Raw genomic sequence first — 26682 nt, 5'->3', positions numbered from 1 at the left:
TTAACTGGAATGCAGCAATGGAAATGCCAGTCACCAATGTGCTGGGAATGTTTTTGGATGTACGCTGTAATTTCTTACGTATAAAGGAATGGAGTTAATTTTCTGCATTGCTTTCAATTAGAAGTTTATCTTAAGCAAAAGAGATAATACAGCATGCTACTATACAAGTTTGTTTGCTTAGAGTTGACTGTTGTACTAATGAAGGATAAAACGGTGGGTGATGTATACAGACAATCCAATTAAAAAAAAATTCACTTGTTTCTATAAAATTTGTATACATTAATTGAAGAATTAATGAAGAAACTCAGTATGTGTATTTGAAGTTATTGAAATACAGCTTATTCCTACCTTCAAAACCAACCGGAGTTCCCTGCTCTGCAAGAGGCAGACCTTTGAACAAGAAGAAAAATAATAAATTCTAAAGCTTCTAAAAACCAGTGTTATCTGCTTTGATTTCTGAAGAAGTTCTTATTTCTAGTCAGGTACACAGTGACTGCCATACATTAAAAAGGATAATTTATAGCTATCTGTTGATTTAATGCTGCCAATTTTAGACCTGGCAGTTTGCATGATATTGGAACTTAAAGATTCCTTTGGAGTGGAAAGAATATTTCTTGCTCTTTGGGCAAGATGCACTTCCAAATGAAAAACAAAACACTGTTTCTGGTGTTTGTGGGTTGTTTTGGGTGGGATTTTTTGGGGGGTGTTTTTTGTTTTTTTTTAATGAATTCTAACGGTAAGTCTGGAATGTTTTATTATGTGGGGATCATTCTACTGATCAGAGTTTGGTTAAGTTGATTAGAATGATAGGTAGTATCTTGCATGTCTGTAGTTTCATATCAATAATTCCACTCTGCATAAATTAAAGAATAAAAAATAATGTATTTACAGAGCAATATGCACCTCCTACAACCAAAATTGACACATATGTAATTACAAACCATCTTAAAACCATGTCTTACGCGTTTGTTCAATAAATCAGCAAATTGCCTGCGAGAATGACTATTTTCTCTTTCAAAAACATTTTGATGCTGATAAGCTCATTGTATTCCTTTGTTTTTTATTGTACTCAGATGTCAGAGTTAGCACGAAGCCAGATCTCGGATCCTGTGAGCGCTCCAGCTGCTCCAGTCACCACCTTGTTTGACCACCAGCGGCAGCATCATTCAGAGTTCATGAAACAACTGAGAGCCCGAACTGATACAAACAGGTTTTGCCTAATGTTTCACATCTTGGGAAGGGGGAAGTAAGATTTGTTAGGTTTTACTTCACCTATCCTTGAAGAAAATTTTAAGATGTCATAATGAGTGAGCATTTAAGAACAATTTAGATTCCATCTTTATGCCCTAAATAGTATACGCCAAAGATGACGTTAACTGGTTCTGTGAAGCTCTATATAAAAGAGTAGAAAAAGATGGTCTAAATGTTTTGTGGGATGATTTAACTAGTCTAAGCTTTAAGTGATCTTTTCAGAAACTTTAGCTGTTACTACTTCTAGTAAACTGATGAAAGCTTGTGAAAACTGTATTACTCTTTGATTTAAGACAATGCAGACTTACACAAAACGCTTCTCTTTCTCAGGATATGTGAGTCTGGTGCCATATCACAAGGTAAAGAGGAGACAGGTGACTCAAAACCGACATACTCACTGATGTTTGATAGTTATTCAGAGTCCTCAAGATCAAAGGTTCATGATCAGAGGTAAGAAGAGTTTAGATTACACAGGGGTTTTTTTGCTATAAATAAGAACTAAAGTACAAAGGAATATCAAGATATTTCCTTCAATGTTTTTTTAAAAAAGAGGGAAAGTCAATATTAAACCTTCAACAGGTAAACCTGTCTTATATTCCAGAACTTGAAGGTTTACGTGCCTACCAGAATTTGCTTTGTCTTTAATTAAAAATCCTACTACACTGTGGTCCACAGTGTAATAGTATGTTGTGTGTTAATATCTTCAGTTTTGAATTTGCTGTATTTGTTCTAATTGGACACTTTTCTCTTTCGTAGCTTAAGAATAATTGAGTTCCACATCTGCTTTCTCATTCAGCTGAATTAGCAAGAGTCTAGCAAGCAGGTGAAGGGAAATGGTTATTCCCCTTTGTTCAGCTCTTTTGAGACTGTATCTGGAATAAAGTGTCCAGTTTGGGGCTCCTGGACAGAAGACATTAACACACTGACGCGAGTCTAGTGGTGAACCACCAAGATGGTTAGGAGGCTGGAGTACGTGATGTAAAAGAGAGGCTGAAGGAACTGAGCTAACTTAACCTAGAAAAGAGAAGGCTAAGGGGACAGGGATCTAGTTGCAGTATCCTAAAGGTAGGTTGTTAGGGAACAGGAGGCTAGACTCTTCTTGGAGGTGCACAGTGAGATGACAAAAGGCAATGGTGACATTCCAGAAAGGGAAAAATCATTGGGGGAAAAAAAATGCTTCCTGTGAGAGTGGTCAAACACTGGAATGGGGGTGTAGGGAGGTTGTGGGATCCTCTGTCCTTGCAGGCGTTCAGAACTTGGACGTGGCCTTGACTTTGGTTAGGTGAAGTTGTTGAGCTGAGATTATTCTGCTTTCTGTGCTGTGGCCTACTTGCATGCTTCTGTTGCATCACCTTTGTAACATAAAAGTTGCTTTTAAGTCTCTGTTTATCTGAGTCTTTTTCCCTGTCCTAAATATTTGTATTTTGTGCCCTGCTGATTTTGCTCTGTGTCTTTTTGAAATGGACTAGAACATAGACTGGAGCATATGTTCTGAAAATGCAGGGCCAAGAACCTGTGGAACTGCCTGCTCTGTAATGTGTATTACTTTCTATTCTGTTCTCTGTGTATCTGGCCATTTTGTTAGGGTTTGGGGGGTTGTTGTGGTTTTTTTTTTTTCACTGCTGCTTTGCCCTGGCTTGAGATTTTACATGAAGTGCCTGGAGTGCTGCTTGCTTGAGGTTTAGATTTGACTCATTTCTGGTGTTACTTTTCAGTATCTTGCCTGTGTTTAATACTGGATTTTAGCTTTTTGTTTCCTGTTGACTTATCTGATCTAGTTAGGTCCCATGCAGTTTCTCACAGCCCTTCTCTGATCTTGACCAACTGGAATGATTTTGTCCTCTGTAGTGCTAATTTAAAACAGTATCACTATCTTGCGCATCCTTTTAAAAACTGTAAGGAGAGATGTTTGTAATGGTTTATCATCAATACTCATTGCCAGGTAGAGGGTGTGCATACCTACAAACCACTTGCATTCTAAGGTAGAATAAAAATAACAAATTCTGCTGTCAATCAGCAGCTTGATGAGGCTTGGAGTTTTGAAGTAGCCAAGCTGCATTTTAAAAATAAAACCAACCCTCTGCATGTCGATTGTAGCTGGGGTGTTAATCATGGTATGTACAGTAGTAATGTAATATAAATATTTTGAAATGTGCAAAGTAATTTTTAAAAAAAAATTATCTCTTGATAACACAGTAGTACCAGCAGCCGCCAAGAGAGTCCTTCAGTTCCATCTTCTAAGGAGAATGAGAAAAAGCTTTCCCGTCGTGAAAAGATAACTAGCAGTATTGAAGAGCAGGCTCATACGGGTGTGGATGATTCCTTGCCGAGTGATAGTATTTTATCACTGCCAGACGAAAAAGGTTAGCTGTATTGTTTGTATGTGATGAATCTGAAGGTGGTAAAGGGGGAGGGAGGTGCTGTTTCAGAATTAGTTTCTGAAATAAATGAGGGAATATGTGTGAAGAAAGCTGAGCCCCAGGTGTTTTGGTAGCATCTTAAGAGGTAACAGAGGATGGCACAGGGAGATGGGAACCTTTGAAATTCTGCACGTCAGAGTGATGGAGTCTGTGGGCCATTCCACTTTCTGCTGTGCTATCTGTAGCCAGATGTTCACTTGCTGAATATGCAGGCTGAATGCCAAATGTTTCAGCAGCCCCAGAAATGTGTTTATACCTGTGTACAGAAGTCTGTTAGGTCTTTTGAAGCTAGATAACAGTATTTCATGATGTCCTCTAACTCAAGGACACTCTTTTCTAAACACTCATTTTTCTGCATTAGAGTAATTATCTCCTTGTCTTTACTGCCTCCCTAACTTTACTGAGGTGAAACAGAGTAAAACTGCATTCACGGTACACACCTGAGCATAAAACCACTTCCCTGATTTCTCCCCAGATTCTGCTTCTGTTGCAACAGAGTATTCCCTGAAATTTGATGAGTCCATGACAGAGGATGAGATTGAGGAAAAGTCTTTTCGGTCTTTGCTGCCCTCTGAGAGTCATCGCAGAAATAACTTGGAGAAGAAGCGGGGTAATCGTGATGATTCTGATGAGGAACTCTCCCCAGAAAAAACAGCTCTGTCATCTATCAAGGTAGGTCAAGCAACCATAGTTAAGGTAAATAACTGAACTGAAATGGTTAAGCTGATGAGCTTCAAGTGAGCCATTCTTAGTTGTGTTTGCAAACTGTACAGTTCTCTTCCTCCCTGTGGTTCCTTGAGCATCTGAAAACATAGAATTGTGTGAATCATGCGGTATGTCACTGTTGTACAAGTGCGATGACTTGACTTATGGAACAGTCCATCCAGGCCTATACCTGTTCTCTTGTGGCTTTGGAGAAGAGGAGTGACTTTTTGAGGTAGGTTATAAAAGCCCAGTGGATTAAGTCTTCCTACTGTGCCTACACACAGCTAGGAAGTGCAAGAGGATGCTTCATCTCTCTGGCCCAAGAGGGGAAGTCCCAAAACTGTCACGCAGCCCAGGGCAGAAAAAGCTGGTCTGCACAGAGCTCAGAGGAAAAACAGCTTCCCTTCTTACATCTGTTTTTGTGTGTGTATATCTTTGTATATGCACACATACCTTGTAATTGAAAAAAGCCTTGGAATTTCTGTATTATCATATCATGCCAAATTTGTCTTGCCTTCTAGGAGCTAAGCATGCCATTCTCAGGGGGGCAAGATAGTTTCTCTAAATTTACCATGGAGATGGTAAGACAGTACATGAAAGAGGAGGAAATGCGAGCAGCTCATCAGTCCTCGCTGCTTCGGCTCCGGGAGAAGGCTCTGAAAGAGAAGACCAAGGCTGAATTAGCTTGGCTGGAACACCAGAAGAAGTAAGGCAGCTCTGAATAAACACTGTTGCTGACCAACCATTTTCTTGTACTTTTACTTGATTTTTTTTTTTTTGTAAGATTTTGCTTCCATCCCAGCCCTCTCTTATTAAGTATCAATGGTTGAACTAGTCTTCCGGCATCAGTAATCTATACAAATGTTATTGTCACTTGGAAAGAACAGAACCCAGTTTGTAAGTGTGCTTTGATGTTTACATTGAATGCAGTTTGATAAAAGAGAATTTCATTGAAACAGTAGAACATCAGATGTTTGTTGTCAGTCAGAGAAGGTAGTTTGCAACCATTACTCTACAAGTCTTAATTCAAGAATGTATAGAACTGTCAAACAGTTGTAACGTTATTTGCTTGATGTCTATCTGAGGTCATTTTAGTTGACTCAGGCCAAATTTTGTAAATCTGAGTGCGTGTTGTCCTTAATGATTTGTTTCCAACCTAACATATGCTTTGTCCTGGAATGCCACTTGAAGTACCTAGTGACACTACTAAACAGCGGTGGCCAGATTTAATCAATAATACTTTTCCATGGTCACTCTCTGCATGAGAGTACCATTGTTCACTAGACGTTTTCTTCCAACTGCTTATCATTGTGGGTTTGATAAAGGATTGTGAGGTAGTGACCTCACAATTGACACAAAAAGTGTCTTTTCTTTTGTCTTTCTCAAATGGTGAGCATGCTACCTCTGCAGAACTTCTGCCCGTTCGTATGAGATCTTGAATTACTGCACTGGCCTTTTAACTGTGCCTGTCTTTAACTAAACAGTACAAAATATTCCACTATAGAGAATGCCAATGATTAAGTACAGGCATATACTCTTCTGCAGGTTAGGAAAAGTAAACTTTTTTTTTTTACTTTAAAGAGTAAAAGGCTCGTTGCTGTGCACTTTTTTCTTATTTAATCGTTTCTTCCAATCTGTTTGCAGGCATTTGCGAGACAAGGGGGAGGATGATAAAATGCCTCCTATTCGAAAGAGGCAGCGTGGTCTGCTGCTGAGATTACAGCAGGAAAAGGTAACTGATGCCCTCCAGGAAAATCCTGTTGAAATCCCTATATAACCATTAAATGTTTCAGACACTGTAAAAGCTAAGAATTGAGAAAACTCCATACCAGGCTTTTGGATAGGCAGCTACCAGTATTTCTTACCAATAAGTTTTATTTGCATTTCAGTAGTATTTAACACATTGTTTAAAAGGGTCCTTCTGTATCAGTACTCTCACTGGTTGAGACTTAGATATATTAATTGATCTTCTGTTCTTTGCTGCTGAAGTTCAGGCTAGTTACTTTATCATGTAATTTCAGTCATTTTAAACCCATAGCATGGACACTGTGGCAGCTTTAGAGTGTTTTCTTTAGAGCTGTCTGTCACAGTTCTTATGCTTAATCCTTTATACCTAAAAGGCAGAAATTAAGCGTCTTCAAGAGGCTAACAAGGCTGCTCGGAAGGAGAGACAACTGATCCTTAAACAGCAGGCAGAAATAGAACGCATCCGTCAGACTACAATGAAACTGCAGGAAAAACTGAAGTCTGCAGGAGAAAACAAGCTGGTAAGTGTTCAGTACAGAAGCTGGAGTCTTCCCTCTTTGGCCGTGCAGCTGGTATTTGACTTCAGTGTTTATAGGCATGAAAAGCTACTAAATTGGACCTATCACTTGGAAGTTCTGTTTGCCTCAAACAGTCTCATCCTCTTTATCTCAGCAATTTTATGTTTAATTTCTTTAAAGCATTATTTAAGGAAATGCATTTGGAGAAGTTATGAAATGTTTTAACTGGGCAGTAGATGGTGATTGTTAATTCTCAAGCTTAACTAATGACTTTGAGAATATCAGTTTTTTGATGCTTAGATCTCTCAGGCTCTGATTTTGTTTGATTGTATACCCCAAAGGACTAAATGTAAGCGCTAAACCCAAAACTTGCTGCTTTGTGTGTGTGTTAGTGTCATTACACTAAGTTTCTTTCATCTGCTTTATGAGATAGCAAAACAGGACTTTGATAACTGTCTGCCTCCTTACAAAATTTTGAGGAGATGCAAGTTTAATAATAGTAGTATAGAAAGGATTGGTTTCCTGTTTGGGTAACTGAATTATGGTGGGTTTATTCTAGATACAGTTAGGGGATAACTTAAATTATGGAGAAAAAGGGTGTACTAAAAACTTTGTGTCAAATAAAAATGAAGTTGGAAAATGAAGTTAAATCTGCAGGTGGACAGACTTATCTGAAGTAGTCTTTGATGTACTCTCGAGAGAAATAACCTAAATTAACACAATTTTTAAGAAGATGGTAGAATAACTTTTCCTACTTTCAATGTTGATTTTTTTTTTTAACACTTAATTGCAGGAACTTCACAGTGAGGATGACATCAAGCAGAGCAATGGTTCTAGCCCACTTCCAACTGATGCAGAAACACGCAGCCCTTCCCCAATCTCAATCTCCAGCAGTGAGACTAGTAGCATTATGCAGAAACTTAAAAAAATGCGCAGCAGAATGGATGAAAAGTAACTAATTTTTTTCTTATACAAAAGTTTACTATTTTAATAGAACAAGTTGGTTTGGCCGCTATCTGCACTAAAAAAGGCCATCAGAAAAGTTAGAGGTATTGATATCACATACACTTTGATCAGAATTGTCTGAAAAATAGCTGATTGGAAGCATTAATAGAACTATATTAATCTTTGAATATAATATTTTAAAGGCTACAATTCTTGCATGAATACTGAGATTCAAACATTGTTAGTTGGCAGACCATGTGGTCAAGGTTTTATTGTAGAAGATTGGTTTTAATGTTCTTTGTACTTGATAGAGTCAGTAAAAGCACATCAATTTAAGAGATTTTGATGTTTGTGTATACAAGGAACTTGTACGGGCTCCAGCTTGATGGTACATCTTGTCAGAGTTCCTCTTGCAATGAGAGACCTGAAGTCAATTGGTCAAAGTTGTGCCTGTGCTTTGTATCTCCCCTTTTATTTTAAAGGGAAAAAATATAGGGAGTGAGACTCTGAAATTACAGTACCAATTTTTATCTTGAATTGAAGCATAAGTTATAAATAGTAATAGTCTTATGCAAAAACTAGTAACTGAGTTTGAGATCTGGCTCACAGAAAGTTGTTGAGCTTGTCGGACACATGATTTCTACCTTATTACCAGCTGCTGAATTTCAATTCTAATTGCATTAAAATCAGCTAGGGATGAATTCTGTAAGTATTTTCGTAATTAATGGAGGTGGTATGTGTGTGACTGAGAAGACAGGCAGTTAGTAAGACCTTTCTTTTCCTCCTATGTGGGCAACAGGTTGGAAAAATGTTGAAAACGGTTGTTAGTCTTCAGAGGAGATAATGAAGTATATGTGCAGTTCCTGGGTCTGAAAACTGAATCAGTTGATTTCACCTGTTAAATTGTTTTGAATCAAAAATTGTTTCTGCATCTTTTCCGTGTAGGAATTACTTAGTCTGCACTAAACATCCCAAATGCTTTCCCAGCATGTGCTCATTAGATGAAGCCTTAAGTTCTTATTTGAGACTAACCCATTAAAAGTCTGGCCTCTGCCAGTTACTGCAAGGAATAGTCTTTTCTTAAACGTACACAAAAAAAATTTTTTTTAACTTATAACCAAGGTAGGTCACTATATTTTAGTCCATATGCGTGGTTTTTGTTATGTTTTCTCTCTTGAGGCTCCTAACACAGCTGGATAAAATACCAGAAAGCATTACCATTTGTAAAGGCAAGGTGCTGTGACTCCTTAGCACCTTATTTGCTTGTAATCATTTGAGTATTTGCCACACTTGCATGTATTTGTGTATGATGAAGATAAAAAACAGTAGTAGTAAGTGAGTATTTGGTGTAAGTAGGCAAAAAACAAAAACATGTTCTAGTTACATGGTCTTCATGTTCTAGCCTGAACTGAAGGCTAGAATCCTGGCTATTTTATTCATACTCTTCTGGTAGGACCTGGTAAACTGAACAGCCAAAATCACAAATGATTTCAAGTTTCTGAAGTGTCATATTACCAAAACTAAACTCTTGCATTCCAAGTCATGTGAAAACCACCCCATCGTTACTGCAGCAAACTCTTTCTCGAAGTATGTTTTGAGGTTGGTAAATGGCTTAAGATGGGGACTTGAAAAGGATGTGCTCTGTAGGCCATGTTGACTTCTAGGGTTTCAAGAAAACAGAATTTTTCTTCTGGTCCTATTTTTTTTGTTAAAAATAGAGTCTTAATCTTATTTTTTCCACCCGAGATTCAGCATACAAAATTTCAAATGGTGATATAGTGTTACAAAACTAAGTTACAGCTTATGAATTTTGAGATTTTATTAATACTATAAGAGATGACAAATACACTTTTATCTTCAAGATTTTGTATGCTTTTTTTACCAAGTAGTATTTTTGTCAATATTGTTTTTGAAATCTTATTTCAAAGTGCCTTCATTTCTAAGCAACACTTAATGATTACAGAAAGAATTATGTATTAATAAATAATTATTCTTACTATTACAAAGGATAGTAGTAGGTACAAAGTATGTTCTACCCTTAAAGACACTTTGTCAGTCCAAAATATTACTTACCTGGAAAATACCTTTTCAAAAGGTGGACAGTGGGATTTGAGGTGAAACAATTGCTTTTAGGAGGAACAAGTGGAAATTGCGTGTGATGTAACTTATGTGGTCATGTATTTCTGTTTTTATGGTTTTATCTTGGGTTGCTATATATGTTCAAAGGAAATAGTATTTTGTATAAACATAAATGATTCTCTAGAACTTGATCTTCCTAATTCTATAGCTTTTGCACACCTTTTGCAGGTATTTTGATAGTGATAGCAGTGCTTATTGGTTGAAAAACAGTGCCAACTTGGTATCTTTTTTTTTAATATCCTTATTTGTAAACGCATAAGAATAATATTAACGTAATAGAGTAAGGTGTTTGGTTCGGGGTGTAATGATAGGAACCTGCTGTTTGAAGGGAATTAATCAGATTGCGAGATACTGCAAAACGAAAGAAGCTGAATGACAAATACGAAGGAATTGGGAAACCCTGCTATGCTGGATTTGCTATACTCCATTGCAAAGTGAAAATCCTTTGGCTTTTTTACTTATGAGGCAGCTTTAATATTTCTCTTCTGCTAAAAGGGGAATGAAAGAATAGTTCTGCTTTAATTTTAATTGATCAATCTGTATAGCCTGCATGTGAACAGGAGCATGCTCTGTCAAAGAGAATTAACCACTTTCCCCTTGCTTTCCTTGCATATGCAACTTCAATGATAATCTGTGCAATAGAAGAACTGATTAAATGCTCATTTTCTTTTGCATTTCCTTAATATGCTTCTTACCTTGCATTTCAGTTGATAGAGCTACATGGAGCATGGTATTTTTCTATAAACATGATAATTCATTAGGAATTAGCTTAAAATGGTAGTTCATTAGGAAATACCATTTTAAGCACAGCTGTAAGTTTATGTAGGTTTTTTTTTAAAACAATAGGCATTATTGTTCTGCAGCTAGTACTTCAAGTGAAAGAGGCAATACGTGAGTATTCTGAAACCAAGTCTGCACTTTGTTGCAAAAAAAAAAAAAAAAAAAGCAGCTAGAAGTTGAATTACAGGTATATCTCAGACTTTTCCTGGAATTGCTCATGTTTTAAAAATAGATTATTTAATCTCTTTTTTTTTTTTGCCCTTTCACTGGTGCTTACCTTTGGAGAAGTAATTTTACTGAGGTTTCACCAGGTGAATGAAAATGTATTTAAAGTTTCAGACTAGCAAAGTTGTTCATATCGCAAAACCAGCGTGCTATTTAATGCTAATAGTATACTCTATCGATGGTTAGAATAGTAGGAGTTGCAAAAAGATCAGGTTGAGATATATTAACCTGTGCATGTGGAAGTCTGCATCAAACTAATAAACTCCTTCAAAATTTAAAGAAAAATATAGCAGTGTGAAAGTAGCTTGCCTTTAATTAACAGAAAATGAAGTGTTATAAGTGTATGTGTGCTATTACCTTCTGCATAACAGTGTATAGTTTTTCTACTTCAGATGTTGGTTAATAACTATACAATGTTAAATGCAATTAATTTTAAAGGTCTTTGCTAGATGCTATCCTTTTCTCGTTCTTTCTGCCTTTTTTGCTATCTTAGTTTTAAACTCTTCCTCCTTATTTTGTAGACACTGCTCTCCTGTTCACTACTTCTTCTCTGTCTTTACGTCTCACCACTGGGCTTCTCTCAGTGTCTGTTTTCCCAACCTCCACCCCAAATTCCAGCTGTATATCTACAACCAATTGGTCAGGTAACTGTATCTTTCTTGAGTGATAGACTCTTTGATAGAGCATGCTCTGTTCAGTCCTAGAAAGTCAAGAGGTTCTTCATCAGTGAACGGTTTTGACACTCCTCACTGTTTCCAGATCTTTGTTAATGATGTAGACAGTGGGATTGTGTGCACCCTCAGCAAGTTTGCGGACAACACCAAGCTGAGTGGTGTAGTTGATTCGCTAGAGGGAAGGGATGCCATCCAGAGAGACCTTGATAGGCTTGAGGAGTGGGCCAGTGTGAACCTCATGAAGGTCAGCAAGGCCAAGTGCAAGGTCCTGCACCTGGGTCAGGGCAATCCCCAGTATCAATATAGACAGGGATGAATGGGTTGAGAGCAGCCCTGCAGAGAAGGACTTGGGGATGCTGGTGGACAAAAAATGGGATATGAGCTGGCAATGTGCACTTGCAGCCCAGAAAGCCAAATGTATCCTGGGCTGCATCAAAAGAAGCGTGGCCAGCAGGTCAAGGGAGGTGATGCTCCCCCTCTACCCTGTTCTCATGAGACCCAATCTGGAGTACTGCGTCCAGTTCTGGGGTCCCCAGTGCAAGAAAGACATGGACCTGTTGGAGTGGGTCCAGAGGAAGGCCACAAAAATGATCAGAGGGATGGAATGCCTGTCCTGTGAAGAGAGGCTGAGAGAACTGGTGTTGTTCAGCCTGGAGAAGAGAAGGCTGTGGGGAGACCTTATTGTGGCTTTTCAATATATAAAGTGGGCTTATAAGAAAAATGGAGAAAGACTTTTTGCCAGGGCCTGTAGTGATAGGACAAGGGGTAACAGTTTTAGACTAAGAGAGGGTAGATCTAGATTAAATAGAAGGAAGAATTTTTTTACTATGAGAGTGGTGAGACACTGGAACAGGTTGCCCAGAGAAGTTGTGGATGTCCCCATCCCTGGAAGTGTTCAAGGTCAGGCTGGACAGCGCTTTGACAACCTGATCTAGTGGAAGATGTCCCAGCCCATGATAGGGGGGTTGGACTAGATGATCTTTAAGGTCCCTTCCAACCCAAACCATTCCATGATTCTAATCTCTTACTCCTACTGTGTTCTGAGTGACAGACAGTTGGGTTCGCTTTGCTCCCGCTGTCTGGTCGCTACTTCAGAATAGCTGCTAAAACTGGGTTCGCTTTGCTCCCACTGTCTGGTCACTACTTCAGAATAGCTGCTAAAACTGTCTACTTTGGGCTGAAAGTCAGTATATCTTGGTTATAAATGTACAAGTACAGGTTAGAGCACCAGGTTAATGCTTTCGGGTTATTATTTGGAATGGATGGATAAAATGCGTGATGTTAGCACCATAGAAATAGTTAGACTTTGAAATCATGCTGGTGTGATCTGAGTGCTGCTGCTTCCTCTTTGCTCCCCTAGATTTCCAGTTTCATAGGTGCCAGATGTGGTTTTGCTTTTTTTTTTTTCTGTGAAAGTGCCCCTGCTTTTGAGGGTAAATGTGTACCCTTGGTGTTGCAACTGGAACCCTCCAGACCGTAGTAAATATTAAGGCAGTGTGTATGCTACCTTGTGGCTCTGACCTTTTAAACCCCAGGGTTATAAAAGGGTCAGCATCTTTGGCCATGCTGCTTTAATCCTCATCTTCCTGTAGGTTGAATGTTGGAACCCCTTTTTCTCCCATCACTTCTTTTGACTTACCTTTCTTATTAGGTAGTCTTTGTGTGGTGATTAGTTTCATGGTCATTTAGGTAATTGTCCGCCTGTTTGTGGTCTTCTGGGTTAATTCATTTGACATCTGCTTTTAAGGAGTCCTGCTCTTTTGAATCCATATTTTTTCAGCCTTTCTTTTGCATTTTATTTCAACTGGACTTGCCTCCCTCAAAATCCAGGAAACTGTGAAGATCCGGACATTCTGATGAAGTCAAACAGCAAGTGAAGGCAGAAGAAAAAGTTGCCTTTTGCATTGAGATCATTGTAATAATGACCTCCATAACGAGTTCCAAATACATGATCTGCTAGACAAATTGGAACAGATGTGTATCTGAAAGTAAAGAGTTGATAAATCTGATAGTGTTGGTGAAAGACACAACATAAGCATGACTGTCCGTGTCATGTTTGTAATGCAATTACTGTTGGTAGTTTCTTAATGATAGTAATCTGTCGGTTTTGCCTAAGAGTAGACCATGTTTGATGTTTGAAATCATGGAATCTGTCAGCTTGAAGGTGGCAGGTGTTCCAGAGACTCTGAGGTGCTTCTATTTTTCTCCTGCTTTTGTTTTGACCAAAGAAGAGAAGATTGTGGGCATGTCTTGCTGGCTTCTGAAGCTTTTATCTTCGCATCATAACTTGTCCACCTTATCTGAATCTGTCTTAGAGAAGGACTTATCTGAATCTTACCCTTTCTGATGAACTGCCAGCTCACTTTTCCAGGGAACAGAATGAACGCTGAGTGAGCAAACAAGAAATGTCCCTTAGCAGGCGAGACCTGCAGATTAGCCAGTTGGTCATCCCAGTCTCTGTAAATAAAAGGGTTTTTTGAAACATGAGAGATTAAAAAGCAGAAATGAAATTATTATCTGCTTTGCAGCTTAAAAACTTTGATGCTAAGTGTTTGGGATGGCTTGAAAATTACAAATTATAAAGGCATTTGCAAAGCAAAATATCACAAGTCTTTAAAGACTGCCTTTTTAGGCACCACACCTTCTGTACCAATGACGAACTCTCGCTCTGGCTGGCAAACCGTGTATTTTCTACAGATTGTTTCTGTGACTTCTTAAAAATTTCAGTGTAGGAGACGAATGGATTGATGTACACTCTTCTCTAGGCTTGGCATGTCAGAGGAAGTGTGTGCAATTGATGTTGAACTTGCTTCCATTTGCTATCTTAAAGGTTAAATGCTGTATGGTCTTGGTTACTTCAATATTTAGAAGTAAGACCAGAGATACTGTTGTTCAAGAGCTGGCAAAGAGGACTAGTATATGCACACAAACCTATTCATACCTATGAAGTTCTCTAAGAATTTCCCCGTTAGTGAGGTTTCATGGATCACTTAAGAAATCTTTGTTATAAAGAAAAAAAAACCTGCTAATTTTCAGCATGAGCTTTACTTTTTATCTGCTCTTAAATTAGCAGCCTGATCTGTTAGTACCTGGGAAAAACAGTCCTGCATCCTTACTCTCTTGATGCTGTCAGCTGACAATTAACATTCCAAGTGTGGCAATCCACAGAGATGATGCTTAAAGGAAAAAGGATAAAAGTTCCAGTAATTCAGGAGAACTATTAATACAGAATCACCTTCTCTTATAACTATGTATTTGGAAAGAACTGGGCAGCTGGGGTTACAGTTTTTCTGTCATTGGGATTACGAAAAAGAAAGGTTCATTTTTCAAACTGCTTTCTTGAGGGTTCCAGTTTAATACCACAGGTACTTTTCACATCCTGAAATTGGGAACTTATCCTGTTCATTTTAGTGCATAGTTAGTATCACTTTTAATGGTTTTGAAGATCTTTAAAACGTAAGCAGCGTGTTTACAGTATGTTGTAGACTTTACTTACTGCAAAGAAAAAACCTCTTGTCTATTTGTTTGGTTTTTTTCAGCAGCACATCAGAACTTTAGGAGATAGTGGTTAATGTGGATATTATCCTAGAAAACAATTTGAACGGCTATAATTCTGGGAATTGTGGCAATAGAGCATCTGGGTATCGGGACCTTTGAGTGTGGTTGGCTGTTTTCCCATTGTCTTCTGCTCTGTCTGTCAGGTTCCTAACTAAGCGAGAACAGAAGCTGATGCAGCGTCGACAACATGCTGAAGAATTGTTGGAGTGGAAACGCCGCCTGGATGCAGAGGAAGCAGAAATACGGCAGATAGAAAAGCAGGCTCTAGCTGCCTGGGACAAAGAGCTGCTCAAAGCCAAAATAGCCAGGAAAGATCTGGGGGATCAGAGGACTGAGCCCAAAGGTAATAGGAAGAGGGGGGATGTGATGCAAATGACAAGAGTAAATGCATAATTTGATACAATGATTGCTTAGGTTCGCACTTTCTTCCTTTTTTGATGTTTTGGTGGTGGTTGTTCTTCTCTGGACACTCTTAGAATCTCAATTTCTGCACTCTTTACTGCCTTCTGTTGCCTTGTTCTTTTAGCCCTGTTTTACACCTTAGTTAAATGCGTATTCCTTCTTTGCTGTATATCTTCTCAAGTGAACAGTGCAGCGTAGGCCCATCAGATGTTTCTACATACAATTTAAACTATATTTCTGTCTTTCAGTACAAAAATACTGCATGATCTTTTGCTGATCATCTTCCAAACTTAATCCATTAAAACCATTTTCCCCTGTAGTGCTGTTTGAGTGTCTATCCTGTTAGCCTTATTACTGTTGGTGAGGATGGCTCTTATCAGGTCAAAAAATGGAAAGCATTTTTTCTTCCCTTGGTTGTTAACGCAGTATAACTGTTTGAAATCTGCAACTGTGCTAAAGTGTGCTAGGATGTAATTGGTATAAATGATGCTATTGTGAGGAAAAACAAGTTCCCAGATTTTGGGAGCTACAGCTTTACTGTTCTGTCTTAAGTGGACCATACTTTCAGCATGAATCACAGACAACTGGATTGCAGTGGGAGAAAATGATGAAACTTCAGGGATTGTTCTAGAAATAATCAATTTTCCTTTTTTCCCCACTTTGCTGAAAGCAAGCAGCATGTCCTTTGAATGTGCAAAGGGAATTCAGATTAATGCCCTATTACACTTGTTACTGAAAACAGTCATGTGGACTTTAGGCATTGTAAGATATTTTAAAGATGATGTGTGTATGAGTCAGTAAGTTCCAATGAACAAAAATTCAGCATGAATGCTGAATTCTCATCAACAGATGAGAAAATAAACTTGCTTTCTATTAATTTGTATCTACCAGTAAGCATTGGAGCATGGCCCTGCTTCAGAAGTTCCTCTCCCCAGCCTTTGCTCAAATATTGAATAATTCACCATGGCTGCTTCAGTAATGCTGTGACTCCTGCGGAATTTAGTAAACAGGAATATTGAAAACCCAACTTATTATTTTACGTGTTGCTAGTTGAGAGACTCATGATGAAATCATAACATTAAAATGTTTTCTGCAACTACTGTAAAGGAAGCAATCAATTCTAAATTCAAGATCTGGCTTGCAGATTATATGCTCCTCTGTGACTTCTTCAGACTAATAGTGACTCTTGCTGGTGTATGGTCAACTGGAAGGACAGGTTTCCGTAATAATCTTTTTGGAGTGTGTTGTCTGGAAAATGTTAGAATATCCTGAAAACCCCTTTATTTTAGACATTCAGCAATCACTAAGAACGTTTGGCAGTCTTAAATCATAGTTCTCTGGTAAACATGCTTGTTCTTGTTAAATATTCCACCCTTGGTGTCTAGGGGAGTGAAATAACACTTATCAATTTGACATGTATTGGTAGCAGTTACTACTTTATATGCAGGCAGCAGTATCTCTGAAGGTGTAGAAGTCAGTGCAAGTTCTTAGGCGCTTTGTTTTTTTCTCTCATTATTCAATCTCAGAAACAGCTAGTGAAGAAGAGTCTCCAGTGCCGCCTTGCTCTCATCTGAACAGTGAAAGCTCTATCCCAGAAGATCTTGGCAGTCTAGCTGCTGAGTCTGTCCCATCAGAGACTATGGGCCACGGACAGCCAGAAAGCCCAGAACAGAACACAACTAATGAAGAAATGGTTTATTCTGAAGAGTTCAAGTCGTCTACCTCACCTAGCAAACTTGTGAGTGAGCTTCTTATGCTATATATATTCTTACACTTGTAAAAGGCTATCAGAGAAGTATTAAGTATAGCCATCCCAGTTGTCAAAGCAGAGATTAAACTATTTTCTGTGTTTGCAATACCATTTTACATTACTGTGAATAAATATTGTGATCAGATATGTTCTTTGAAGTCTTGAGGAAAAATTGCTTCAGCACAGAGTTTAGATAATTTTAAACTTGCGGGTAGCCTTGCAAAATGTTTTGCGTGTGTCATGTAGGTATGCAGTATTAAGTGGTGGAACACTGACCCAGTTTACCAGTGTGAATTAGCTGTAGGCTAGCTTGTTACCATTGTATAAATTCTTTGAGGCCATGGAAACTATGCTCTGTTTTTCCGCTTCGCTTTACTTGTAAGTAATGTATCCCGAAGTATAGCTATAGGGTGAAGAAGCAGAGCTGTAACGTCAGGCACAATCCTTTGAGTTTCAGATTATGTCTGCTTGCTAGCTAATTCTGCCTTATTGTTCTATTGCAACTATTATTTCTACTTGGTTGATAATTTTTATAAGTTTCATCCTGATAACTTTGCCCTGTGCTCAGTAAGACAGAAAATGCAGTGTCTGTGGGGTAAAAGAACTGCTCATCTAGACTTACTACAAATACTTTATTGGAAAGTTTGCTGAGAAGATAGTGAGACAAAATGTCTAATATGTGCTAGAGGTTATGTTCAAGGTGTGTGAAATGTTTGTGGTATAATGGTGCAGCAGTAAGAGCATTTTGGAAGAATATTTGCTCTTATTTTTTGCCTGGCTACAGACAAATAGTGCTCTGTTGTTTTACTGATTTAGAACGGCATCTTGCACCTCTTACATGAAATGGTCCTTTTGGTTTCACGGATGTATTTAGTATGGGTTCTTATTGCCATGGTTGTTACGAAATAAGATTACATAAACTGTATTGAACACCTGTGAGTCAGAACCATGTCAGTTCACTTGGGTAGTAATAGAGTAGTCTAAGCAGGTTTACTGAAATCTAAGCTCAAATTAAGCAGTCAGTTATTGCTGCTCTTGGTATTTTTGTTTTATTGTCTAGCAAACTAAGATTAAATTCTTCTTAAGATAGCTGGATAGGTACCACTGCTTATGAGATGTTCTCTAGTCACGCTGTTCTTTCCTTGTAACTAGCCCCTGATGACAATGATCTCCTACTTTCAAACTGAGCTTGACAAGCAATTACTTATTTGTCCTTTTCTTCTCCCATAGTCTCCTCCCAAAAGCAGCATATCTGTATCAAAGCAAGATTCCAGCAAAGGCAGCCATAGAACTGGAGGACAGCTACGTTCACTTGTGAAGTCTCATCAGATATCTCACAACTGGTCTGATGAATCTTTATCTTTGACACAGTCAGGTAAGCATAATATCTGCTTGGGTTTAAATTGCTTTTTCAAAGCTTTTGCTTTTAACAAGTAAATTTGAAATGCAGACATAGATGTGGGGAGGCAAACAGAAATTCCTGGAAATTGCCACAGGTTTTGTGGGAGTATTCTCCCATGATGTAATTTGATCACTTCAGCTTAAGAAGGTCTTAAGGTAAGAAGGTCTATATGTTATCTCTTCTTTTAGAAAGCAACACAGGTTCCTGCAAACAGGTATGAAGAAGATAAGAGTCAATAGTTAAGGTGGTCCTAGAATTTAAAAATACCAAGGTTAGCTGTGCTTTTAACAGGTGATACTGTTCCACCCCTTATTTTTTTTTAGCAGCATAAAAACATGATCGTCCTCCTTCTGAACACTACCTGGCTCCAGAAGCAGTATAGCTCTGTTATCATGGCAGTATGAGGGAACCTGTTGGAGCTGCACTGGCATGTGCAGAATGAATGGATACTTCAGGACATATATTTTTATTTTTGGAGGAGGGTTTGAACTGTGTGCCGTAAAATAGGGCCTGAGATTGCATTTTGAGCTATAAAATACAAGATCTACTATATGGACTCTTTATACTCTTTTAGCCAGTATCCAAGCTGGCTACCAGTAAATGCTGAGGGAGAGAATATTAGAAGGGAACTGATACAGCGTGGTCCTTTCCCTGGTGTGCTCTCGCAGTCTGTTAGTCATGTGGATTCCAGGACTTCCTGAGCCTCCATTCAGCGGGTCACCAGCATCAGCTCTGTTAAACTGTGGTCTGTGTTGAACCTTTCTGTGCTTTTAGTCTCTAAAACGTCTTGTATTCCACAGTGCAGTTGATACAGCATCATAAAATACTTATTAGCAAATGAGATAGCATTTTCCTGCTTGTTTTTTTTAATTCCCTGAATGATCAATAAGTCTTTAGTGGAAAAAGAATTAGGTGGTTCTGTTGTATGTACAGGCTGTTGTTTGTGATAGATGGATAACTTACTGAGGTGCGTACATATCCATCCTGGTGCTTGATGTAGCAAGCTCAATAATCTTTTATGGTTTGTTTTTTTTCTAGTTAATATGTATCTAAGTGCAATAGAAACAGTAATTTTGATGCAGCTGTTCTCCTGCTGGATAGAGAAATGAATAGGTAACACCTAAGTATTTGCACTGAGTAATTTGTATTGGGATTCTGTCTGGAGGGCAGTTTGCAACACAGTGAAGCATTCAGCAACTTGATAAAGTTATTTTCAGGTTCTGACTGAGCAACCACATAAGGAAGCCATTATAAAAAGTAGAGCAGGCAACAGTGATCATGAAAATAAACTTTTATAAAATAAAGTATTTGCAATCTTTGATTTCAAATGCTGAAGAAAGGTATAAGAGGTGGGAAGCTGATCAGATGGTGCTGGTTTCACAATAAATCATTCCATTGTAAAGAGACAAATCTTCAAAGCTGCTGAGTAGTAATGAAGTCATTGCTATGTCAGTCCGATGCATGCGTAGGCAAGATCATCAAAGATGAAAGCATGTGCAGATCTTTCCCTTATGAGTTGATCAAGAAAAGCTATAATTACATAGTGGTCACTTACTGTTTGGGAGGAGTTGTTAATTACAGTGGCATCATAAAGTACTCCTGATTAGCCAGTGAGATTCCATTCTTTTTGTGCTGGGGTTTTTTGTTGGTGTGGTTTTGTTTTTGGTTGGTTTTTTTTAATTCTCTAAATGGTTAACAACAGTTGTTAATGGAAAAAGAATACAGTAATTTGATTGTATTTACTGGCTGTTGTTGATGATGAAATCCTTCATTATGGTGGCTTGTTTTCTTGAGAAATGAGATTGATTAGCAAAATGTCCAGCTGTTCTTGCTAGCTGACCAAATAATACTGGTGACTTACTTTCTAGGATGTTCAGTAAAGCAATTGGTGTTTATGAGCATCCAAGCCTTTTGGTCCAGAAAACATTATAGGTAATACTGAGCGTTAGAAAAGCAAACCAGCCAAGATCCTTCTCCTAGGAGCTGCTGCTATAGAAGAGGAAGGGGGACATCAGCCACAGGGAGGAGCTCCAGTAAGACTATGTCAAATAAATATTTTGAAGAATTTTTCATACTTAATTGTGGTAGCACCAATCTGGGACAAGGATCTTGTTTTGCACTATGTTGGTATACATTTAAAACAAGAAACGAAACAAGGGGACATAATCAGGTGGACAGAAAAGAATGAGACACTGAGGCAGTCTATAAAGTCTGAGAGACTAAGAGGTTGTTACAGCAGAAATAATGAAAGTAGCAGAGTTATTGGTAGAATGGGGTTATCATGCAGAGAATGGAACTAAGTATCTGGGGACAGCGTCCCAAGGGAAAAGAGGTAGAACATTATCAGAAGGGCTGGAAGACCAGGTTGCAGGGAATTCTGGGGTTGGAGAGGAATGGAGGAGATTTTATTAAAATTACTAAGGATAATGATTATGAAAAAAATTGTTCAGGTGGAAAATAGCTACAGTCAGTAATGGCATTATAGGAACGTCTGTAAAATTGAACTTTGAATAAAGATATGCCAAGTAACTTTGTATAAGCTATTATTGAGAAGTCCACCACGTGTCTAAGCTCAATGCTACCGCCATTCACCCTGAATAAATTGTCATCCAGAGGCCTGACAACAGTGAAAATCTCCACATTGTTCAAACTGACTTCCCTTTCAATTGTTGACCAGTCAGCTCTCCATTTCATAGATGTATTTAGTCTAGGTGGTAGGATATCTAAATGGGCCAGAAACCTAAACTGCTTTTGGAGTCCACTGTTGCAAGTGAAATTCTCATCAATGAAGTGTATGTTGTAGCTTGAAACCATATATCGTGACTGTAAAGAAATATTTCAGATATATTTTTGGTACGGATCTTTGAGTTGTCCTATTTTTAAGTATGTCAGAAAAAAATTAATTTCTGCAACAGCTGATGTGATAAGCAGTTAATGAGGTAGCAGTATAAACATGGGCAGTTGACGTGAACAAGTTTGGTAACAAGTTACTGTATGTATCAGAGCGTTTCTCTTCTAAAATAAGATGCAACACTATTTCATATGTTATATAGTAGTGTTGTGAACCTGAGATCGCACTTTAAGAGTCTTATTATGTTAAGATTAACATGTTGACATTAAATTCTTTGATATTTTGTTTGGACCGTATCTTGTATTCACTAAATGACTAGTTCATTGTTTTGCATAGAACTGTTTTGTGAGGTGCAAGCTTACAAAGACTAAAACTAAACTTTTTCAGAAACCACATCTGATCAAAGTGACATTGAAGGACGGATCAGGGCCCTGAAGGATGAACTACGGAAAAGGAAGTCTGTGGTTTACCAGCTGAAAAAGGAACAGAAAAAGAGACAAAAGGAGAGACTGAAGGCCCAGGAAGCCAGTTTGATCAAACAACTGGAGGTTAGGAACAGTAGGAAGAAGGGCGGAGTAAAAGATAGTTAGCCTTGAGTAAATCATTATAGTATGGATGTTGTTGGCAGAATATTGTATCAACAGCTGTGAAAGACACATTACTGTGATAGAAGTGTGACTGTGTTCTGGCTATTTAACTGTTTTCAATAATGAACCAGAGCCTTGAGGCAAAAATGCCAATGAAGAAATTTTTTACAATGAGGGTGGTGAAACACTGGCGCATGTTGCCCAGAGAGGTGGTGGATGCCCCATTCCTGGAAACATACAAAGTCAGGTTGGAGGGGGCTCTGAGCAACCTGATCTAGTTGAAGATGTCCCTGCCCACGGCAGGGGGGTTGGACTAGATGACCTTTAGAGGTCCCTTCCAACCCAAACTATTCTATGATTCCTTTTTAAAATGTATATCTTTAATGGGTTACTAGCAGTGTTCAGGGGACACTAGCTCGGATTAAAGAGTGATGCTCATGTAATTTGAGCATTACTTTACTTTTGAAAGTAAAGTATTAACATTTCTAGGATTCACAACTGTAGAGCTTTAGGAAGTTAAATAGATTGCTTGACAGAGAAACCAAGTGTATCCTTTATTCATTTAATGGGTTTTAATTGCTGAATTGTACTAATGGTTTAGTAGGCTAACAGCCATAACTGTTTTCCATGTGCAGTCATATGATGAGTTTATTAAGAAGACTGAAGCAGAGCTGAGCCAAGATCTGGAGGCATCACCCACAGCCAAACCTCAGATTAAAACTCCATCCTCAGCTGCTGCTGAAAAACCTAAGATCAAGGCACCACCACTTCATAGGTAACTGGGATTTCTTCTTCTTTTTGAGATTATTCTGAAACTGCGGTGAATGCTGTTTTAGCAGAAACGATGAGTGCAAGGAAAGCTGGTGACTGCTCTTCCTTAAAGCACTGGACAGTGGCAGTATCCTGTTGACCTATTTACTGATCTCATCAGACCCAAAACAGATAAGATGTACTGTCCCTGTAATCGTACGCATCTCACATTTGTCCTGCCCAGTCTTTCAGATCCTATTTTCAAGTTCTTTCTGAACAATAATTTTCAATTGTGCAAGAATGTGCCAAATAGTTGTATGGATTACTGACCCAAATTTTTTCCCATTTTGGTCACCTATTATGCCTGCCACACTGTGTGACGCAAACCATTCGTCTTTGCAACTTAAATCTGGTTTAGATCTTAGGCTTTAAAAGGTAGAGAATTCAACTGACTTCTGCACTTCCTACTGTATTTTTAAGTGTTTCATTTTTTCCAGCAGGTGGTGCAATTTTAGTGCATTCAAGTAAAAAAAAAAAAGTTATTTTCTTTTTCTCTTTTTGGCTGCAAAAAAGGTTCGTTTGATTACTCTTCTAGAAAATTACTTTCCAGGACTCACCAAACTCTCCTCTCTGTCCCCATTCCTGTTTTCTAAGGTCACAGTATGTTGACAAACCAAACTGTTTGTTATCATTGGTGTCGTATTATAATTATAGATGCTTGTATTTCCATTCCCATCTATTAAAAAAAAAAAAAAAAAAACAAAAAAAAACAAAAAACAACACTCTGGTGTCACCATGATTCATGCAATTTGACTTTTCAACTTTAGGCCTGAGACAGCTAAAAACTGGAAATCACTGGCTGAATCAGAGCGATCCAGAGCATCTTTGGAATCCATTTCAGAACATGCAGGTATGTGACTGGAAGAATCTGTAATACATATGAAGATCTTGAAGACTGACTGTTTTAAACTTCTTTAATCTTTTCCTTCTTGATTCAAGAAGAGGTTTTAAGAGAGCATGCAGACTTCATAAAACCATAATGATCGAGCTGTATTTTTTACTATTTTTATTTAGTAGGCTTCTGCTTTTGCTGTTTCCTGTATATTCAGTATTTAGTTTTACTCTTGCTGAGGTTTGTGTGAACCATAATTACATGACAACCTTTGTCCTTTCTTTTGTTTCCTGTTCCTTTATCACTTGAGGAAAGTAAGGAAACCAAAAATAAGAATAGAAATAGACATTTAGGAATAGGGGTTTTCTGAGATACGTTTCAATGTTTTGCTGTCTATCATTATCTACCATTCTCATCTTGGTTTTGTGGCTTGCAAACAAATAACTGAGCCCTTACCTTAGGCTCAGTATTGTATGGCATTATGAAATACTGGTACAAGAAACAGAATCAGAAAGAAAGCGTTAGAACCCTGGAATTGAAAGAATATTGCTTATGTTCATTGGACAGCTAGAAATATATGTTTCCAAGGCACCAGTTTGTGTCTTCTGTTAGCATAGAAACCTTGGTGTTAATTTTGTTGCCTATGGTTGCAGTTTTCGGTAAAACAATGCAGGCTATACGATCTGCTGTAATCCACCTTTTATTTTCCTTCAAGATGCTGTGTCATCAAGAACTGAGAGATCTGTGTCTGTGCACACCAAGAAGGTGGCTGTGACAGATGTTCATGCAGAAGAACCTTCTGGAACATCTTCCTCAGTTTTAATGTCACCAAGGAGTTCCAGAGCAGGATCGGGTGATTCCTTAGATAATGTACCCCCATCATCTCTTCTCAAAGACGTGAAAGGCATTAGCAGGATATCCCATGGGTCAATGAACAATGTGGTAAATGCATCCAATGATGAGGCTGCCTTCAGTCATAAATCTGAGATACAGGAAGATTTGGAATACATAAAGTCCGAGGAATATGAGATTGAAGGTTCTCATGTTAAGCCTTTGGAGAGTTCTGATGTCTTGCTAACATTAGATAAAGAACAGGAGAGTTCACTGGACATCCTTCCAAAGAAAGTCCTCTGTTCTGAAAACGAACACTCTCAGAAGGAACTCTTTGGTTTGGCTGTGGAAAGTCTTTGTGGTACGGAAGAAATCTTAGAACAGAGACTGGCAGATAAAGATGCTGTAACTGGCCCAAGTGTAGAAGAGTCTTCTTCCAAACTGAGCAAATCAGCAGAGGAAAAAGGCTATCTGCTTTCAGCAGAACTTTTTAGTCAAAAGGAGCCATCGTACCTTGAAGACTTTGAAGGATTCTCTTCCAGAAAACAAGCATCAGTTGAAGAAACACTTCCTGGGGAATGTTACAAAGATGACTTTGAAACATCTCTTCTCTCTTCTAATGGGGATGCTCAGTCACCGACAGAGCGGTCACAGCACACACAAACCAGCAGAAGTAGATCCACCAGCCTTGGCAGTGATGGCGAAATCAGTGAATACCTCAGTGACAGGTCTCTCTCTCTCTCTGGCAGCATACATTCAGAGAGGTTACTAGAACTTAAGTCCCCAACAGAACTTATAAAAAATACTGAACGCAGAGATGTGGAGCAAGAACAGGCCCCTACCGAATCACCGCTGTGGACCTCTGTTTCAATCACAGAAGAAACAGATAGTTTGCCAAATTTCAACATTGGTGATAGAGTACTTGTGAGTAAAGTCCAACCTGGAATATTACGATTCAAAGGTCTGACTAAGTTTGCCAAAGGGTTTTGGGCTGGTGTGGAGTTGGATAAACCTGAAGGGAACAATAATGGAACTTACGACGGTATTAAATATTTTGATTGCAAAGAAAAGCATGGTATTTTTGCTCCTCCTCCAAAAATTTCTCACATTACAGAAAGTATTGATAGCTATTTAGACACAAATAAGGATGAAGACTCATTCTTCGATGATAGACTGGAGAAGCAACACAAAGCAGAGCAGAAAGACAAAGGAAGTTCCAAACCTAGCAAGGAAGACGAACCCCAGAGCAGAGATGCAACAGAGAACTATTCCCAGGATAAAGCTCCTGCAGACACAGCTGTTTCAGAAGCCTCAGCTGGGGAAAAGGTTGATGAAGAGGCTTCTAAGGCAAACAGCATAAAGGAGATTTCTGTAGCTACTGAATCACTTGCCCAAGAACAGTCAGTGGTGGATTATCTGAAGCATGCTGTAAAAGAGGAGGCCAGCCTTGCTTCTCTCATTTCTGGTGTTGTGGATGAGATTTCCACTGTTCAGTTGGATGACGTCTCAGATTTTCTTTCTGAAAAACTGGAGAGGCAGAAGACACTGGGGGAAGAGTGTGCTGAAAATTTAGATGATCTCTCTCCTGGAGTTGTGGAGAAGCCTGCAACTCCACTTCTGGATTTGCTAACAAAAGAAAAGAACCAGTTAGAAGCCCAGCTTAGACTACCACTTAGAGAGGAAGAAAAGTCAAAAGACCAACTGGAAAAGGTCAGTTTACTGACAGACAGTCTACTTAGAGATTTTGTGAAAGACACCGTCAACCAGCTACAGGAAATAAAGAAGGTCAGGAATGAGAAAATCCAGCTCAGCAACCAGGAGCTCTGTGATGTGACGGAGGAATCCAGTACCCCATCCCAGCAGGTAGAAAAGCAGGTTCCTGACGGACTGAATAACTTTTTTCTAAGTTCCAATTTGGAAGATGAAAGGGAAGAACTTTCCTCTCCAGACATGTGTCCCAGACCAGTGAGTAACAGACATCTTGCACTGATTTTAAGAGTCAATTGTTCCTTTGACTGATGATGATTGAATCTGAGGAATGCAGTGTGGCATCAGTTTGTTTTTTCCCCAGTTCTGTTGGGTGATGTGGAGATTGCCTGTATGTATGTCTTACATGTGTGTTCTCATGTATCCCAGTTCACAGCTTGTTTTGGTAGCCCTACAGGCTGTAAGACACATTTTGGCACATGAAAGTGAAAAATACTTTCAGTTTAGGTTGCATTCTGCTTCATGTTCAATTTGTATTTAATCCTTACC

At 38.6% G+C, this 26682-nt stretch overlaps 1 protein-coding gene across 1 annotated transcript in view; it reads left to right on the top strand.

Annotated features, from left to right (window-relative positions):
• CEP350 (centrosomal protein 350kDa) overlaps positions 1 to 26682 on the top strand; it is a 65552-nt gene that overhangs the window by 28718 nt on the left and 10152 nt on the right. The window contains 16 exon segments of the mRNA XM_009320636.1: positions 1074 to 1210; positions 1582 to 1701; positions 3448 to 3614; positions 4147 to 4343; positions 4898 to 5082; positions 6021 to 6108; positions 6497 to 6643; positions 7434 to 7591; positions 11251 to 11373; positions 15105 to 15304; positions 16890 to 17101; positions 18344 to 18488; positions 21754 to 21914; positions 22589 to 22728; positions 23531 to 23613; positions 24311 to 26391. Of these exon segments, the coding sequence (XP_009318911.1) occupies positions 1074 to 1210; positions 1582 to 1701; positions 3448 to 3614; positions 4147 to 4343; positions 4898 to 5082; positions 6021 to 6108; positions 6497 to 6643; positions 7434 to 7591; positions 11251 to 11373; positions 15105 to 15304; positions 16890 to 17101; positions 18344 to 18488; positions 21754 to 21914; positions 22589 to 22728; positions 23531 to 23613; positions 24311 to 26391 (4344 nt within the window).

The sequence above is a fragment of the Pygoscelis adeliae genome, unplaced genomic scaffold (assembly GCF_000699105.1).
Source record: "Pygoscelis adeliae isolate BGI_AS28 unplaced genomic scaffold, ASM69910v1 Scaffold402, whole genome shotgun sequence".
Taxonomy (NCBI): domain Eukaryota; kingdom Metazoa; phylum Chordata; class Aves; order Sphenisciformes; family Spheniscidae; genus Pygoscelis; species Pygoscelis adeliae.
The sequence above is the reverse complement of the archived record's forward strand: the minus strand, read 5'-3'. Positions and strand labels throughout refer to the sequence as shown.